The sequence below is a fragment of the Crocodylus siamensis genome, chromosome 14, assembly GCF_052110815.1.
Source record: "Crocodylus siamensis isolate JL-2025a chromosome 14, ASM5211081v1, whole genome shotgun sequence".
Classification (NCBI taxonomy): Eukaryota; Metazoa; Chordata; order Crocodylia; family Crocodylidae; genus Crocodylus; species Crocodylus siamensis.
In genome coordinates this window covers 3,649,083-3,667,122 of record NC_143408.1, presented here as the reverse complement: position 1 = coordinate 3,667,122, position 18,040 = coordinate 3,649,083, and the positions used below count along the sequence as shown (strand labels likewise).

Genomic DNA, 18,040 nt, shown 5'->3' with positions numbered 1-18,040 from the left:
GCACCAGCTTAGAGGCGCGTAGGGGGACAAGACAGCAGTTAAGGGTGGGTGTCTGGGGACGGGGAGCCACGCTGGGTTCAAACTCATCCACATCAGCACCAGGCAGACAGTGGCAGAGTGGTTTCCAGTGTTCGCCTGGCTCAGCGTGGTAGGGATGAGCCACCAAAGGTCCCGATCCCAGCCCCGACCGCTGCAAAGAGAAGCTTGCAGAAGCACACGCCGGCCCAATCGCGAGCATCAACCCTGGCTGCTCCTACGCAAACTCCCCCTCAGCCTTCATGCAATATTTCCGGCCACATCCACAGACCCCCGAGCACATTGCAAAGGCCAGCTCTAGCAGAGGGACAAAACCGAGCACAAAGATTTCCCACCGTGACCAGCAAATCCAGAGTCCCCGGTGTCCCCTGGCGGATGCAAGGTACCCATTCCCAAGGCCTCTCTGCCTAAGACAGTGCCTGGCACAGCAGTGTTTTAGCCTGATGGTTCATAGACTGAGGGGCTGGATGGGATCATGGAAGATCATCAAGTCCAGTCCCCTGCACTGGGCAGGAAAGACAATGGTCCGGGACAAATGCAAGAAGCAAGTAGTTTTGTGGGCAACGGGTTTTATTCCATCAGTTGTACAGATCCTGAAGGACACTTGGTACCCAAAAGCCTGGCTCTCTCTCCCCCCAGCTGTCCGGCAAAAGAGATCACCTGCAAAACACCCAGCCTCTTGCTAAAAAAACACGCTTTCACTACAAAAACCAGCCAGACTCCTGTTGCATTTCAAATCTCGCAGTCTAGGGTTTTTTAGGGGAGCCACTGCAGCCAGGAGATGGAGCTGGGTGGGATATTTTCCATGCCAGCTCCCTCCTCTCCCCTGTAATCCAAACACACTGGAGTTTTTTTTTTTCTTCTCATCCTGCTGCTCCGGCACAGCATTAAAAAGCTTTTTTTCTCCCTACACGCCCCTGCTCGGAGGGTGAAAGACATCTGTTTGTTCCTCCCCTCCCCCAAGCCCGGGCGAGCATCGCAAGAGAGATATAGGCAGATTTGGCAGCTTTTTCATGCGTGCTTGTGCTGCACGAGACGGATCAAGATGGGGAGTCTCCAAAAACATAAGAACGAGCTCCATGTTATCCAAGGTGAGCGTGCACGAGCAGATCGCCCACGGGTCAGGGGTTTCTCTTCCACCGCTGTGGCAGGGAGTAGAAAGCACATTGCTGGACCAGGGCTTCATTGCAGTGATGACTTAGCCTGCTCCCCGCCCCCATCCTATGTACCTCTTTCTCCCTGCCTGCAAGTCACTGCCGTCCACTTTGCAACCACAGGTGGGAGCAGACTGCTCGGACCGGGCATCCTTCACTGCGCCCGGCCTCCACCACTGGGCATGCTCCAAATGGCATCCTGGGTCCAGGCCTGGGGCTATTTTTAATATCGAGCAAAGGAGATTTTAAAAAGCAACTATGCGGCTAAGCAGGCTGCAATCCAATCAGCCCCCGGTAATTCGATGGGGAGGAAATGGCCAAAGAGGAATGGCAAGCGGAGGATTGGAGGCACCGAGGTCAGCGGGAGTTTTGCCAGCAGCTTCAGCGGAAGCAGGATCCAGCCCCGACACCCAGGCGCAGGGTCCTTGTTACCTGCGTGTTCAAATATCCAGTGGCAAATGTAACGCTCACTGCCATGCATGGAGCACAGGGAGGAAGTCTTCCCTGCAGACAGACCAGCAAGGAAGGGGAGCGGAGCATCGTCCCCTCCCCAGGATGCTCAAAGGGGCTATTACCCAGTCCCTTCCCTGTCCTGGCAGTGGCTGTGCTCTCAGTCCCATCTTTGCCTATGCCCTGCTGGATGGTGGTCTTAGTGTCTTGAGTTTTGTGCCTTGTAGTCAAATGCGAGGGTCTGACGCAGGGATTTTGGATCAAACCGTGGCCTGGAAATGCCAGAGCCTAGACCTTATGGTCCAGCAGGCTTCTCTTGGCCCCATGCTCCCAGCTGCCGCTAACCAGATGGTCGCACCCACCCACATATTGCTGCTCCTCAGACTTGAACCAGATCTTGAGTTCTTCCAGGTGTCAATCCCACTTTGACTGCACCAATCCTCACCGAAAATACAGGCAGGGATAGGGTCAGGACCTTGCAGCCTCCTCAGTGCCTACTTCAGCGGCTCTCAACCCCCTTTGGAAAATGCCAGCTCAGAGCTTTTGCTCATTTCTTGACTACAAAAAAAATAATAATAATAAAGCAATTCTCCTCTTGCAAAGGCCTCAGGCAGACTTGACAGAGCAACATGGTTTCGATGGTTCCTATCTAAAACCTCCGAGTTTATCTTGAGAAAGGTGCGTGGGCATTTGCACACCAAACAGTACTACTATGGCAAGGCACCCTTAAAAGGATCACACGGTGTGCCCTGGCTGAGAATCACTGGCCTAGTCACACAGTGACAATCCTCCCTTGTCCTTTGAGAGATTGTCCCCATTGCAAACTAACTCGCTATTTAATGCCCTGCCACCAGCCATAGGATGCCAGATGCATCACCCCTCTCACCAATGCCCTTGTCAGATCCATGTCTTCCCCCCCGATGGTGCAACAAAGCCGTGGGAAAGCTCACGCAGGGCAGGGCAGTTCCTCCACCCCGACTCAGGGACCCCGCATGCCTGGGGGTGGCAGGTCTCTCAGGCTCCTGCATGCTTTCTCTGGCCTGATCACCTCCAGATCTGAGAAGAGAACTGTCTCCCACTGTCCCTGATCCAAGCTGGGGTGGGATGGGCGAGAAGATGCGAACGGGTGGGAATTGCTCAGTGTGGGATCCCAGGAAACGATCCCCATCTTTGCTAATGCCAGAGCTACCACGTGGGTGGCAGGGTGAAACCACGGCTCCCACCACGTCCCCTCACCTTGCTGAGACCCAGGAGGCAGCAGGGAACGCTGGCAGCTGTCGATCCTTGGACCCCTCTGCTTTTCTCCAACCCCACCTGGGTGGCATCGGTGTCAGAAAGACTGGCAACTCCCCCAGCCCAACTGGGCTAAGGCAGGCCCGAGTGGAGGGCGGGGAACAAGTTATCCCGAGGTCTGCAAATGTGTTCTCAACAACTCCTCAGTGTCTTAAATTCACCTTCAAAATAGAGAGCTTGGCCAAGCTCCTGCCACTCTTGGCTCTGCACTGGCCCGTGGGTGGAAGAAGCAGAACACGGCTGCATCCGGACTGTACTTGCCCGTGGCCCACTCACCAGCTGGGATAGCCCCCAAACACCCAGTGGACTGGAGAGACCAGTGAAGCAGCCAGGCACCCTGAGAAAGCGAGAACAATCCCCGGTCCACTCGCCAGTTCTTCTGAGAGCCGGAAGAAGAGGGCAGAGCCAGGCTGCAAGAGCCTGCTGCAGGACCTCTCAGCCTGGGTTGAGAAGAAGAAAGAGGGCAGAGGCCACATCCAAGCCGTAGCATGAAGGTGCCCATTAGACGTGGCTGCGCGAGGGTTGATTCATCCTGATCCCATACTTCCCCGGCCGACAGCACCTAGCCGTACCGGAGCTGCCAGGCACCACGCAAGCAGTAATTAGTTCATTAAACCTCCCAATGAGATAAGGGGGACTTGGCCAGGCGCTGACAGGCGGCTGCGGGTGTTTTGCAGCCTGCAGCCAGACACGGGAACTTGGGGCAGAAGGGAGGAGATGGCAAGCAACCAAAAGAGTGAGGGGGAGACTTAGAGGCCTGCTGAAGTTAATGCCCCCCACACTTCTCCAGAGCAGGATCGTGGAGGGTTACCAGCCATCGGGACCTCCGTTGTAGACAGGCTGATAACACCATTGCCTTTCCGTGCAGCACCTTCCCAGGCCATTTCCCCTGCCGAAAGGTTCCAGCCTTGTTCAGCTTAGCCCCCCAGGACCCCAGCAAGCAGGAGCCTTGCTGCAAATAAGTGTCTTCAGCCCAGCTCCTGGACCAAGGATGATTGCCCCCAACTGTTCCCATTTCTCTCCACTTGGATTCAAGAGAGGATGGTGGCCTGCGAGATCCCCGGCGTGTCGAGCTGCCACATTGCTTGGTTATCAGCATACCCAAGGCCTGAGCAAAGAGCACAGCTAGAAAAGGGGCAGGCAAGGCCGGAGACTGCCCACTATAAAGCCACACACCTATTTGCACACCCACGCCAACACCATCCCTCCTGCCTCTGCCGTACCTCCCCCAGGGTTCAGCTCGGCGTCACAGCCTCTCCGCCCCGAGACCACCAGGAAAGCCAGCTGGCAGCAGAAGCCCCCTTTTGCCCAGGCCTGGGTCCTTCCAGGCCGAGATCTTTCTTTCTGCTCTCCCCGCTCACGCACTCCCGGCAGCATGTGCTCAACACTCCTCCCCTCTCCTCCCTCGGCAAGCGCGGCTTTAAGACAAATATTGCCATTACCATGCAAATGCATCGGTGATTAACATAAATAGAAAAACTGCATCATGACTAATGCCGGGGGAACCGGGGCAGCGCCAGCTCCCATACAGGTTGTTGAGGCATTAGCGCTGAGCCGTTAATGCGACCGTAGAAGCGTTGCACCAGAGAACAGGCACTAATGGGAGGTGGGAAGCTGCCCGTGGCTGTGGCGAGTCTGTCAGGTCTCAGAGCAGGAAGGGAAGGAGAAAGTCCCCAGAGAAGGATGAGGGGCCTGGAGGCCAGGGGAGCGATTCAATAGCATTACCCAGGCTTTCTATCGATTGCTGGCTACAAAATCCCAGGCGGTCAGACCCCCGACCTCTCTAGCTGCAGACTTTCGGTGGGCCTGATCCTATGAGAAGACGAGCATCCTCGATGCCTATATGGAAGTTGGCGGGCATTACAGCTTTGCAGTTTGGAAAATTGGCCCCTTGTTTGGAGGAGGTGGGGGGACGTTCTCACTTAAGCCACGTAAAGTGCATTCAACGGGCACCTTCGAAGAGCACACGTCATAATAGAGAAGAGTCATCATCATGAAACCTGTTACTGGGAAAGCAGCCCAAACTTTATCTTGGCATACAGCAGGGCAGGAAGAAGAAACAGAAGCCTTGGAAATAACCGGGTAATAAATGCTACTGGCAGCCTGGACTTGCAACCCTGCTTCCCTGGAAAGACGACTCAAGAGCTAGGCACCACCCAGGCCTCTCCCCAAATGTCAGCGCCAACTGGGCCAGGTTTTCTTGTTCCTGGCACCCAGCGTTCAGCAGCCAGTTCATATCGCAAGGATCGGGTGAATGCCGGCGCTGTCCCTCATCCCTGATTTCCACATCCACACGGCAGATCCCTGACCTCAGCCTACACCCGCAGCCTATATTTAACGTGTCGATTGTAATGAAATGTGCCATGGATTCACGCTCCCGCCCCATCCACCTCCTTTCTGCCTTTCCAAGCCTGGCTGCCGGCAGATGGTAACAGGTTTGCTCAGAGACACAGGCACGCACCGGCCCCCAAACCAACAACAGGCTGAAAATCGCCAGCGAGAGAGATGCGGTTGCAGGGCCGAATTCGTGGGAGATGATCTCCCTGTTCCTCAGGTCCTAAGCGGGGATACACCCCCATCACCTTTCCTGCTGTCACCCTTGGCTCTGTCTGGCTGGTAGCCAGCAAGTGGCCCCGGGGACTCTACAACCTTGGGGGTTTCACTTCTGATTTCCTCTAAACTCACAGGCACCAAATCTACCTCTCACCCCGCAAACAGCACCACATGAGCATGTCACAGAGCACCCCAGGGTGCCCGGGGCCATCCTACTCGCTGGCAGCTTCCATGGTACCTATGGGCTGCCCCTTATCATCTGGTTTTGGACGTGCCAAGCAAACAGGGCTTCGGCAGCTAGGACATGTTGGAAGACAGCTCCTTGAATCCCTTCCCAGCCTTTCCAGGGGGGTGAGCTCACCCTTGGGGGCAGGCTTGGCTTCGTTGTGCCCAACAGAGCTGGATTCTCCCAACGCGCCAAGCCCCGAGAGCCTCGGATCTAACAAGCCGCACCCCAAGGGCAGCTAAACGAGCTTCCCCCCAACTTGTTGGCAACCCACGGTGCCTGCAGCGGCTCAGCAAAGCCCTTTATCCACTGGAAACAATGGATTGGCAGATTATGGTGTTTGTCAGGCAGGTTTTAATGCTGCAGTGTTGCCAGAGCCTGGGAGCAGGTCTGAGGCCGCAGTGCCAGGCCCGCAGGGCCTTCCTCTGCTGAGCCCACTGACTCCAACGAGGCTCCACGGCCTCAGCCTGGGCCACCTGCATCCCCCCCGTGTCCCACGTGCCAGCCCCTAGGCCCGGGGAGCTGAACGCAGAGCGGGGTAACATGACTTTTCCCACTCCCCTGCATTACAGAAAGGACTTGCAGGCTGTGATTTGGGTGGATCGCTACAGCAAGGAGCAGGCGAGCCCTGGGCTCCTTCCCACCCCCCCTCCAGAGGTACCCTGCCTTCAAGGGAGGCCCCCCACATCCACTCCCACCCAAATGGGAAGCAGGAGCCAGCAAGAACCCAACTCCCCCCCATCTACCTGCTTGGCAAAAGCCGACAGCATCCGAGCATCCCACCCGCCCTCCCCTCGCCTTGCAGAGACCCCCGCGGCGCGGCCCAGCTCGTGCCACAGCCCAGAGCTTCCCCACGAGCAGCTTTCCAGCTGCGTGGGAAACGGATCTGAAGCAGGCGCCGGCTCCCCGGCTCCATGCCCGCTCTCGCCACCTCCACGCAGAGACATTTCACAGCGCCTGGCCAGTGAGGCGCCGTGATGCCATGCCGCTAATTGCCGCCAGCCGCACAGGTTAATTAGTGCCTATGCGAGGAACCTCAGAGCCCCCCCCCCCCGGCTTCCAGCAGGACCGAATGCGACCGCCTTCCATGGCAACAGTGCCCGATGGCTACGGCTCCTCGCTGCAACCCTCGGGCTGCGTGCATGCGCGCGCAAGGGGCTTCTGCCCTTCTCCGAGCATCGCCCAAGCCCAGCTGCGGGGCAGGGGGGAGCTACAAGGCACCCTGGGGACAGCAGGAGGACCCCCAAGGTGGGGGGGGCATCCTGGTGTCTCCGATCCCATTGCTCTGCCCTGTCTTGGGAGACCTCACGTGTGGCACCTGGGGCAAGGGGGCTGGGGAGCCCACGGGCCCTTCGCGAGCACCCCAGGGCAATGCTGTGGTGGGGGCTGGAGCGGGGGGAGTTCCCGGGTGGAACCGAGCCCGAAAGGCAGCGGGCTGGGGTCTGCTGGGCAGGGGCAAGGAACCGGGGGTAGGAGCTAGGGGCAGGGCGCTGTGGGGCAGAGGCAGGGGCGGCGCTCACCCTTGTGCATGCCGGTGTAGCGGTCCTTGAGCACGGTGAGCTCGTAGATCTTGCCGAACTGCTCGAAGAGGGGCTTGAGGTCGCGCTCCTCCAGGTTGCGGGGGATCTGCCCCACGAAGAGCTTGATGGCATCCAGGTCCTTCATGCTGTCCGGCTGCGGCGCGGGGGGCTCGGAGCTGCCGCCGCTGCCGCTCATGGGGGCGGCTCGGGGCTGCAGGAGCTGCGGCTGCGGCTGCCTCCTCGCCTCGCCCTCGCTGAGTCTGGCCATGCCCGGCCGCGGCGCGGGCTGCTCGGCTCCTGCGCCCGCTCCGCGCCGCCCGCCGCCCGCCCGCCACAAAGGGCCGCCCCGCGGCGCCACCTGCCGGCCGCGCGCCGCCCTGCACCCGGCCTGCCGCACCGGCCCGCGCCCGGGGCAGCGCGCTCCCGGGCCGCCACGGCCGGGGCCCAGCCCGCACCCGGCGGCGCGAGGGCAAACCGGGGCCCAGCCCCCCCCGGGAGGGCAAACCCAGTGCCCAGCCCAGAGACCCTGCAGAAACCAGAGCCTAACCCAGACCCGTGAGAGGAAAACCAGTGCCCAGCCCAGAGACCCTGCAGAAACCAGAGCCTAACCAGACCCGTGAGGGAAAACCCAGTGCCCAGCTCAACCCCATGAGGGAAAAACCAGTGCCCAGCCCAGAGACCCTGCAGAAACCAGTGCCTAACCCAGACCCGTGAGGGAAAAACCAGTGCCCAGCCCAACCCCATGAGGGCAAACCCAGTGCCCAGCCCAGAGACCCTGCAGAAACCAGTGCCTAACCCAGACCCGTGAGGGAAAAACCAGTGCCCAGCCCAACCCCATGAGGGAAAAACCAGTGCCCAGCCCAGAGACCCTGCAGAAACCAGAGCCTAACCCAACCCCATGAGGGAAAATCCAGTGCCCAGCCCAGAGACCCTGCAGAAACCAGTGCCTAACCCAGACCCGTGAGGGAAAACCCAGTGCCCAGCCCAGAGACCCTGCAGAAACCAGAGCCTAACCCAGACCCGTGAGAGGAAAACCAGTGCCCAGCCCAGAGACCCTGCAGAAACCAGAGCCTAACCAGACCCGTGAGGGAAAACCCAGTGCCCAGCTCAACCCCATGAGGGAAAAACCAGTGCCCAGCCCAGAGACCCTGCAGAAACCAGTGCCTAACCCAGACCCGTGAGGGAAAAACCAGTGCCCAGCCCAACCCCATGAGGGCAAACCCAGTGCCCAGCCCAGAGACCCTGCAGAAACCAGTGCCTAACCCAGACCCGTGAGGGAAAAACCAGTGCCCAGCCCAACCCCATGAGGGAAAAACCAGTGCCCAGCCCAGAGACCCTGCAGAAACCAGTGCCTAACCCAGACCCGTGAGAGGAAAACCAGTGCCCAGCCCAGAGACCCTGCAGAAACCAGTGCCTAACCCAGACCCGTGAGAGGAAAACCAGTGCCCAGCCCAGAGACCCTGCAGAAACCAGAGCCTAACCAGACCCGTGAGGGAAAACCCAGTGCCCAGCTCAACCCCATGAGGGAAAAACCAGTGCCCAGCCCAGAGACCCTGCAGAAACCAGAGCCTAACCAGACCCGTGAGGGAAAAACCAGTGCCCAGCCCAACCCCATGAGGGCAAACCCAGTGCCCAGCCCAGAGACCCTGCAGAAACCAGTGCCTAACCCAGACCCGTGAGGGAAAAACCAGTGCCCAGCCCAACCCCATGAGGGAAAAACCAGTGCCCAGCCCAGAGACCCTGCAGAAACCAGAGCCTAACCCAACCCCATGAGGGAAAATCCAGTGCCCAGCCCAGAGACCCTGCAGAAACCAGTGCCTAACCCAGACCCGTGAGGGAAAACCCAGTGCCCAGCCTAGGCAGCTTGGGAAGAAGCAGTGGGTGCCCAGCCCAGCCCCTCGGGCGAGAAGAGAAGCTGGCACCCATCCCCAAGCACCCCGAGCGTCCCCAGCTTGGACGCGGGAAACAGAGGGGGAGATGGGCTGGGGGGACGTGGGAGGTAGCCAGGGGTGCAGAGACAGGAGGCCTGGCCACCCGACTCCACCCCGGGGCCGCGGCGCTGGCGCACGGACGAAGAGGAAGCCTGGGTGGGAGGACGCGAGGCCTGGTTCCTAGAGGCGCCGCGCGCAGGCGGAGGGGGGGCCTGCCGGGGCTCAGCCCCTCTGCAAATGCAGGCGGTGGGTCCTGCAACGGGAGAGGGGCCACCGAGCCCGCAGTCCCAACAGCCGGAGCTGGCGACAAACGCAGACGAAGGGCTGGGCCGCAGCAAGGGAGCGTGGCTACACCGGCCAGGGTGAATGCCTGTGGCCTGTCTCCGTGCCCTGCTGCCAGCCCCACGGGAGCCTGGCGGTCACGGCAGGACCCGTTTCCCAGCCGGCAGCACCAGGGTTTGGCCTGAGCTCCACCTACGAGCCTTGCCAAAGCATGTCCCAGCCCTGCTGCTCGCAGGCTCGTCGTGGCACGAGGCTGGCACAAAACACCCCCCAGGCCAGCTCTGACGGCAGCTTTTTGTCTCTCGCCTTGGATCCGGTGGCTGAACCGAAGCAGCGAACAGCCTGGGGAAGGGGGAGTCTGTCCCCCAGCACGTAGATCCAACACGACCCATCTGAACAGTAGGAAATGCAGCCTCTTTACTGCAGTCCCCCCACTCCCTCCAACACACAGGCACCTGCCCCAGGCTTTCCCATGGAGAGGACAAGAGGGATCAGCTCCGGCCCTGGGAGGAGCATCGCCTCCATCCTGCAGCCAGGCAGACGAGGGGGCCGTTCACTGTCTGCGAGCCAGGAGCTGAGTTATGACCTGATCTCTCCCAGGGAACCAGGCCTGCTGGCTTTGCTCTCCGCCTGAGCTGGGCCACCGCCAACCCAGCTCTCCCAGTGCTTAGCCCCCCTCAACTGATCACCTCACCCCCTGCATGGACATGCTACCCCCCCACCAGCAGGCAAGATGGACTCTCACCCCCCTGGTCAGTGTAGGGGGTGACACATGCACCCAGGACTCTCCATGCCGTGACTGCGCAGGGGCCCTGAACTGAGCCCACAGCCACAGAAATGCCTGAGGGCTGCAACTGGGGAAGCTAGCAGCACCCCTAGCTAAAGCATCCCACCCTTCACTCTTTGCTGCACAGGGCTCCAGGCCCCAGCCAGCCTCTCACCACACTGGGGAGAAGGGTCTCCAACCCCCCTAAGCCCTGAGAGGGAGATGTACTCATCATGGCCGCAGCGCGAGACACGGATTTCTAGACTGGAGCAAGGAGGAAACAGAAGGGACCTTTGCAGAGCCATGTTATGGAAAGCAGCAAAAGCCTGGGAGGGGTTTCCAAAGCAGGCAGGCAAAGCTGTGCTGCCAGAGGCTAGTTGCAAGTGCTGCTGTGGGGAAGATGGTTGTGTCAGCCTGGGTAAAGGAGGCAGAGGGTCCAGACTGGGCGCCCAGGATGAGAGCAGCTGTCGTCAAAACCCCTAGGAAAGGAGGCCCTGCATGCACTATGCTGGGGAAGGAGTGTCGCTGCTTGGAGGAGGGGGGTTGCACAGTCCAACCCCTAGCACCCACCCACAATGCTGGGGTGATGACTTCTAGCTAGGCACCAGCCAAATTAACACCCCAAAACTGTTGTCCAATGAGGGTGTAGAGACCCCTTTTTAGATAGGCTGGAGGCACATCCTATTAGGAACCTCCAGCTGTCCTCCCTCGCCCCTTAAAGGCATCTAAGGGAAAAAGAAACCCAGAGGTGGGAATTTCTCATTTTCACAGTCAGGGCCCAGGTGAGAGACAAGGATCCCCTGCACAGCCCATGGGAAGGGCTGGATCCTGCAAAGGGATTCAAACAGTGCATCTGCCCAGATCTCTCCACTCCCCGAGACAGGAGGAGAGGAGCAGAAGCAGCCTGGAGAGACAGAGACAACCTCCAAGCAAGCAGGGTGGTTGTGTTGCAAAGATGCTGGCTCAGTCATGCAAAGCAACGGCGTTGGTTGCGGAGCAAAAAGGTTCCCCGGAGAAAACTGCTTGAAACCCGTGAAACGAGATTTTAGGAAGCGTCTCAGTGAAGGCAGACGCTGTCTCCCAAGCCACAGCGGCCTCCTGTCCTTTACCAAGGGTTTGCTGTTTGCCCCTTCCTGGTGTCTTGTTCATCCCCCAATTGAGATGTTAAATATTTCTACCCATGTGACAAACCGAGTCCTGAGAGCATAACCTTAAGCCATATGTGCCAGTGGGTAGATTTGAAGCCAGCCTCAACCAGCGACTCCAGGGAGCTTTCTGATCAGAAGCAGCAATGCCTAGATGAGTTTTCCACCCCCCACAAAGGGAAGTCTCATTATGTCCCAAGCAAAAGCACCGAGATGCATAAAATCTGCAGCGTTGATCCCACTAATAAAAGCTTATTTCTGAGCTATTTTCTCAAGTTGCAATGCTACCAGGAGGCAAGGGCTTGTGTGCGAGCAATGTAATGGGACCAACCACAGAGGCGCTGGGCAGGCTTTCGGGCATTAGATGCCCTTCCCCTGGTCCAAGGAAGATGTGGATGCAGGGGAAACTGAAAAGCAAGAGGAACGAGGGGGGCTGTGAACTTAAAAGAGTGAGCTAAAGAGGTGTTAGCAGGAGCCCTTATATTTTAAGTTGTAAACCCTGGTTGGTCTCCTCTTTCCCTATGGCCACGTGCTGGGCAGGTACAGAGGACAAAGGGCGTTGCTGTTGGCCCATTTTGGCAGGAGAGCTGCATTTTCACTCGTGCCATAATCAGGACCCGATACAAAAGCATCTTCCTGCCTTTGCACAGAGGCCCAAGCACAAGCGGGCTCAAGGGAGTGCTACAGTTGTGGCCTCTCCTGTTCCTCACCCACCTCAATCAGCCCTTCTCCGCCCATGGACTCTCTTCACCTATTTTCGTCTCCTTTCTCCTCCCACCCAGCCACATGTCAACACAACCCTAAGCTGCTCAAGCTGGGGGACAGGTCGTACGTGGAGTCTTGCATTCACACACGCTTGGGATTACTCCAAGCAAAGGGCAGAGTGGCACTAACAGAGCAGAGCGAGGGGGTATTTAAAAAGGACTGGGATACCAGAAAGGAGGAAGAATCGTGCAGGGAGGTTTTGCCCATGTTGACCCAGGTTCCCTCGGAGAGCTTGGGGTCAACCAGCAGCTACTCACCCACTAGAGGCTCCACACAGTGCTTTTATCATGCTCTTCCTCTTCATGGCAAGGAGGAAGAACCTCCCATCCTAGCGCCTCAATTCTCCTCCTTAGCAATTAGCCTTATTAAATAATTACAGCTTCTCCTGCAAAGCAGGATCCCTTCTGGAGCTTGTGGTACGCGCTCTATTCTGGATAGCAAAAACAAACTGCATCTCTATTTAAAATACAAAGCATTTACCCCAGCCACCCCTCACCGCTTCCTCTGGGAGAGAACGGTGGCACCCAGACAACAGAACAAGGAGCCAAGTTGCCAGGGACATGAGGGACCGTGGGTTTTTCTTTGTAATGCAAACCATTTATTGTGCATATTCATCCTCTCCAGACCATCTGCCCTGCAGAGGGACCATAATCCCCTCCTTCAGTGAAAAAAAAAAAAAGTCCCAAGTACACCAAAAAAAGAAGCCTCCTGGAAATAGCCAGTGCGCCGTGCACATGACTCACAGAGCCTAAGCGGGGTGGAGGGTGGGCGTTGGGTGCCTGGATGAACTTCCTTGCTAAATAGTCAACCAAGTGGAAGGCAGCACCAGGCTGGAGCGGTTGGTCAGGCCCAAATGATTTAGCCAGATTTCTCCATGAAGCCCAGGCCGCGAGGCCCTGGGGAAGAGGTGGCAATGCCAGCGTCTCATGCTGCCCTTCAAAATCTAAAGCCAACCCTTGCCCTGTAAGCACCATCCCGACCTAAGCCAATGAAGCTCTGTCCAGGGGTGGGAAGCTGCAGACCAAAAGGCTGGCTTTATTAGCAAAACGCGGGAAGGGGAATTAAGAAGGGAAATGCGTCAAGGGGGAAAAACCAAGCAAAAAGACAGGCTTTCCAAGCAGGCTCCGTCTAGAATTTTTTGACAGCGGCGTCGATCTCTGGAATGATCTCCTTCAGCTGGTTCCACTGCTCCGCCGACAGGGAGATGCCTAGAAAAATGTCAAAAGGAAAAGGATTGCAGAGCCGCGACTGCAGCACTGGGCAGGGGAGGGTCAGCCAAGGCCACAGCCCCAGGCAGCTCAGCGTGATGGGAGGGAAACGGGAACTGACCCGCAGCCCAAAGCAGAAACAGAGGCAGCGCCTGAGAAACTCCCGCCTTGCTCTTGTGCTACTGGGGGGTGGCTTTGACGCTTCTGTTGGGGTAGCAGCCCCCATTTTCAAGGGGAGGAGGATTGAACCACTGATATCACGCAGTGGGACAGCAAGACACACCTGCTGAGCCTGTACCGGCAGTCCCCGTGCATCCTTTTTGCTGGATACTGCCCATTCCCACTGCTCGCAAACCCCATGACCACTCAAGCTTGCAGATGGCACCATCTCCCTTTTAGCAACTCAACCAGGAGCCAAGCCGCAGGCAGTGGAAGAGATCCACCAAGTGTCACCGGCCTCGGGACACGCACCAGCCTGGCTCCAGCAAGACCTTGTCTGCTTGCCACTTCCAGCATCATTTGGAAACACATACCAGCTTTTAATCTTCAGCTACATTGAGTTTTCTAGATAAACGCTGGCAGCTAGAAATGTTCAAGGCAGCTGTGAGACCAACGGCATTTCTCACCTTATTAGCAGAGACCTTGCATGGGAGGCCTCCCTACAAAGCTAGGAGGAGACCGAAGCCCCCCTCTGCCCTTCTCTTTAGCAGCCTTCCTTCTGGGAAAGGCCAATCCCTTTAAAAACGGAGCCCTTTAGAAGAGAAACTTCCCTGCGGGCAGTTCATTTCTGGAAGGGAAAGCGTGCTCAGGGTCAAGCCACACTGAAGGAAATGCATCCGCGTAGACACAAAATCAATTCCGGAGACCAAAAGGGGTCCTGAGAAATTCCCTGGTAGCCGAATCTAACTGCACGGGGCAGGAGAGAGGAGTGACTACTAGATGAGGCCTGGGGACTTCGGAGTCGAGCAATGGACTCTGCCAGACGGCTGCGATGGAGAGAACCTGGAACCGGCACAGACTCAGCAGCTGGAGGGGAGGTCTGGCCTGGCAGGTGCCTCTCAGGGCGCTTTTAAACTCTTTCACGCCTGTTTTACTTTACATACAATGCACGTAAGACCCAATCACCAGGTCAGAGCAAAAACTGCAGCAAAGAGCACACAGTTCCTTACTGAGAAACCATCCACATGCTTGAGGGATATACATCCCGGGCCTCTAGCACAGAGCTACAGCCTGGAGGGCTCGTGCAGTCCCCGGTCCTGCTCCTCTAAGGACAGGACACCCCTGCTCTGGGATCCTGCACTCCTGTGCCCTAGAGCACTGGGGCAGCCACAAGCCGTGTCCCACCCTCACTCTGCTGCAGTGGTTCCCAATCTGTGGCACGAGTCCCACCGGGGGTCCGTGTCAACAGATTTATTATAATGACTTTATATGCCAAAAATTTGCCAGCGGTACTTAAAGGTGGCATTCGTTTTCAATTGGGGGCGTGCAATCTGGTAGAGGCTGGGTAGCGCTGTGTCTAGGCTGGTGGTTTTCAACCTCGCTTAGACTCAAGGTGCCCCTCAAAGTTCTTCTGCTGCGGGGAACACGGGTCAGAAAGTTTTTAACAAATGTGAAATCTCTGGGGTTTCCCTTGTGGAAGGGCTGAAGTCAATTGCATGAGACCAGCATGATGAGTTCCCAGCTCCTGCCCACAAGTCTGGTGTCCCCCATTTAAAAATTTGCAGACAGGGTGCTTTGGGTAGATGCGGTCTCTTTTATTAGACCAACTAAACAGCTGGGGAAATAATTGCTCTTTGCAAGCTTTTTTCTTCGCACAAGCACCCTTCTTCAGGCAGAGAGAGAGGACAGGATTTTTCAGCTTTGGCAGAAGAGATCACATTCACCCAAAGACCCTCATCTGCCTGCGTCCTTAGACCGACCAACACCCCCTTTTAAAACGGAAGTGAACGTGAGACAGTATGCGATTGCCACCTAGTGGAGGCGCCCAATTACCTTTCCTGCCGGGTTTCGTGTCTCCTTCCTTATCGATGTAAAACTCCCGGATATCCACCAGGACCTTCCCCTTGAAGCAGGACACTCGGACGTAGCGCATCTTCCCAATCTGCAAAGAGATTAACCAGTGGATAATTCGGACCCACGCTTCCCAACTAGGCAGGTCACCGGCTGCTTCACATGTATGGTGGGGGTTGCTACAGCCCACGGAGCCCAGCCTGTTCAGGACAAAGCAACGGAGTTTGTGGGCTGGGGGGAGGCATCTATAACCCCCCTCCAGGCATTTAAATGTTGGCATCAAAGAAAAGGGCGATGGATTTTTTCCTCTGGCTGCAGGGGACGGGGAAAAGGAGCAACAGGCTTAAACTGTAACAAGGCAAGTTTTATAGTTTCGGAGACATTAGGGGCTGGAAGGGACCTACAGATCATTGCTTGCGCAGCAAAGACCGCTGGGGTCAGATGACCCCAGCAATGTAGGTGGTCAAGGCCAGTTTAGACTGGGTGTTAGGAAGAACTTTCTAACTAGAAGTTGGTAGTGGTTAACTAGCTTTCTAACTAGGAGTCCAGCGGTTAAACACTGGACTAGATTTCCTAGGGAGGCTGTAGTCTCCATCCTAGGAAGTTGTTTTTTTTTCCCCTTTCAACTGTAGGTTAGACAGAGTTGACTGGGAGGGTTTCATCCTGCCAGCCCCACTTGGCTAGGACTGTAAACCTCTGGATCAACCCCGATTGCATTTAACCACAGGCAGGTCAGATATGACAGGGAGGCGTCCTGCACCGGCTGCACGCGCGGGGAGTTCGGCAGGAGACGGCAGAGGGAAATTCACCTGGAACATGCCCTCTTCCTCGCTGTCTTGCCCGTGGCTTTTTGTCGCCACCTTGGAGCTGTTGGCCTCAGTTTTGGGCTTTTTCTCCGGCTTGGAGGGCACCTCTTTTTTCCTTTTCTGGAAGGAGAGAGAGGCTATTTAAAAGCTACCTTTGATGAGCCCTGGCTCTTTATCTCACAGGGTTTCTAGAGTCTCCCAGCATTTGAACACGTGACAGGCGGGAGCCGAAAATAACCCCCCGGCCGCCACGACAGCAAAGACAAACCAGGGAGGCAAAGGGAAGTTGCCATAAGGGTCTATTCTGACAGCGAAGGCCACAGCAGCATCTGGGCTACCCAGGTGGGCTCTTCAAGCTAGACAGCCCCCATCAGAGCTGCCCCCCTAACAGCTTGCAAAGCTCAATGAGCAAATGCAAGAATTAAAAAGGGTCCAAGCAAGCACCCGCTCTGCCCCCCCTTGGGTGGAGGCATTAGGGCATAGCCCCTTTCTCCAGCTTGGAAGTGGGACCTGGCTTCCCCTGATCTGCTGCGATTTTCCCAGGAACACCAGGCAACTCCTGCATCACCTCAATGCACCAGATCCCACCACACTTTGTGGGCGCAGGGCTTGCTCCGGCGCCCAGGGAGAGAGGTTTGCCGTGGCTGGGACGCCTTGTTGCCGCCCAGGCTCCCTGCCCACAGGGCCCCACGCACGCCCCTGTCCCCAAACACATCACCAGGGCAGCTGCCAAGCAGGAGCGTGGGAGCGGATCTGCCTGTGCACACCCACTCTCCGAGGCCTCTCAGCCTTTTCTCCCCCAGCAGGAGGGAGCGCCTGGCGCCCCCCACCCCACCCCGCCAGCACCTTCTCCTTCTCCTTCTCCAGCTCGGAGTCGCTTCCCGAACTGGTGGTTTCCGCCAGCTCCTTGGGCTTGGACATCCTGGAGGACAAAACAGATGCTTGGTCCTGCCCCTTCGCCTGCCCAGTGCAGCCCCGGATGCTTGCAGGGGAATTGCCCCCCGTCCCACTGCCATGGCTGTGCCACTCCTGCCAGGCAGGGCACGGCCGCCGGAGATCCTGGGTGTGCAAAGGGGAAACAGGCCCTGCCCTGTGCCAGCCCCACGCAGGGGGCTCCGAGCCAGGACTCCCCCAGAGCTGCTGCAGCCCCTGGGACGGGGGGAGGGGGGCATCACCGGGAGCCTGGACCCTCCTGCCCTGGGCGCTGCCTGGGGCAGACCTGGGGGCAGGGAGAACCCTCTCCGCCCCGCACCTGCAGCGCAGCAAACCCGCACCGCCCGCACGTGCTCTCCACGCCCTTCTCAGCGCCGGCTCCGCCCCGCCCAGAGCCCCCCAATGGCGAGGCTGCGCTCCAGCGGTCCCGCCCCCAGCAGGCGGCCAATGGCGGAGGAGCCCGGCCACGTGGCAGATGCCGGCCTCCCGCGTGGGACCGATGGGCTCCTTGCGGGGTGGAGGCCCCCCAGAGCTGCTGGTTTGGAGGAGGACCCCCCCCCCTTGGGCTTGAGCTGCTGGTGTGGGGGGGAGGGACCCCCGCGCCCTTTCGAGTTCATGGCTCCGGAGCAGAGCAGAGGAGCCGGGAGTGGTGGCCCCGTTGGGGAGGGGCCGCGGGGGCTGGAGCAGCCCTGGGCCCAGCCCAGCCCTTCCCCTGCAGGCAGGGGGTGGACCGAGGGCCCCCACATCCCCGGGCAGTCATCGCAGCCGTGTCGTCCGCTCCCCGCCGTGCTGGGGGCAATGGGCGCCAAGGCCGCGCTGCAAGCTGGGCACGAAGGCTAGCCAGTCTGGGAGCCAAATTCTCTCCCAGCCCGCCGGCGCCGGAGCTATTTCAAGGTGGTGTTTGGCATGCTCAACGGGGGAGAAGTCATTCCTATTTCTCAGCTGTACAGAGGAGCTAACGT

General features: G+C 58.2%; 1 protein-coding gene across 8 annotated transcripts in view; it reads right to left on the bottom strand.

The window, feature by feature from the left end:
- The window catches only part of CELF5 (CUGBP Elav-like family member 5), a 56,478-nt gene extending 39,032 nt beyond the window's left edge, over window positions 1-17,446 (bottom strand). For 7 of the 8 annotated variants that reach the window (XM_090027065.1, XM_090027068.1, XM_090027069.1 and 4 more), the window contains exon 1: window positions 7,233-7,549. In XM_090027065.1, coding sequence (XP_089883191.1) covers window positions 7,233-7,500 — 268 coding nt within the window. In that variant the 5' untranslated portion in view covers window positions 7,501-7,549. Of the gene's footprint in view, window positions 1-7,232; window positions 13,330-15,321; window positions 15,431-16,148; window positions 16,266-16,991; window positions 17,068-17,397 lie in introns of those variants that run through there. The other variant, XM_090027072.1, reaches the window with a different exon arrangement.
- Between the last annotated feature and the right edge of the window lie 594 nt (window positions 17,447-18,040).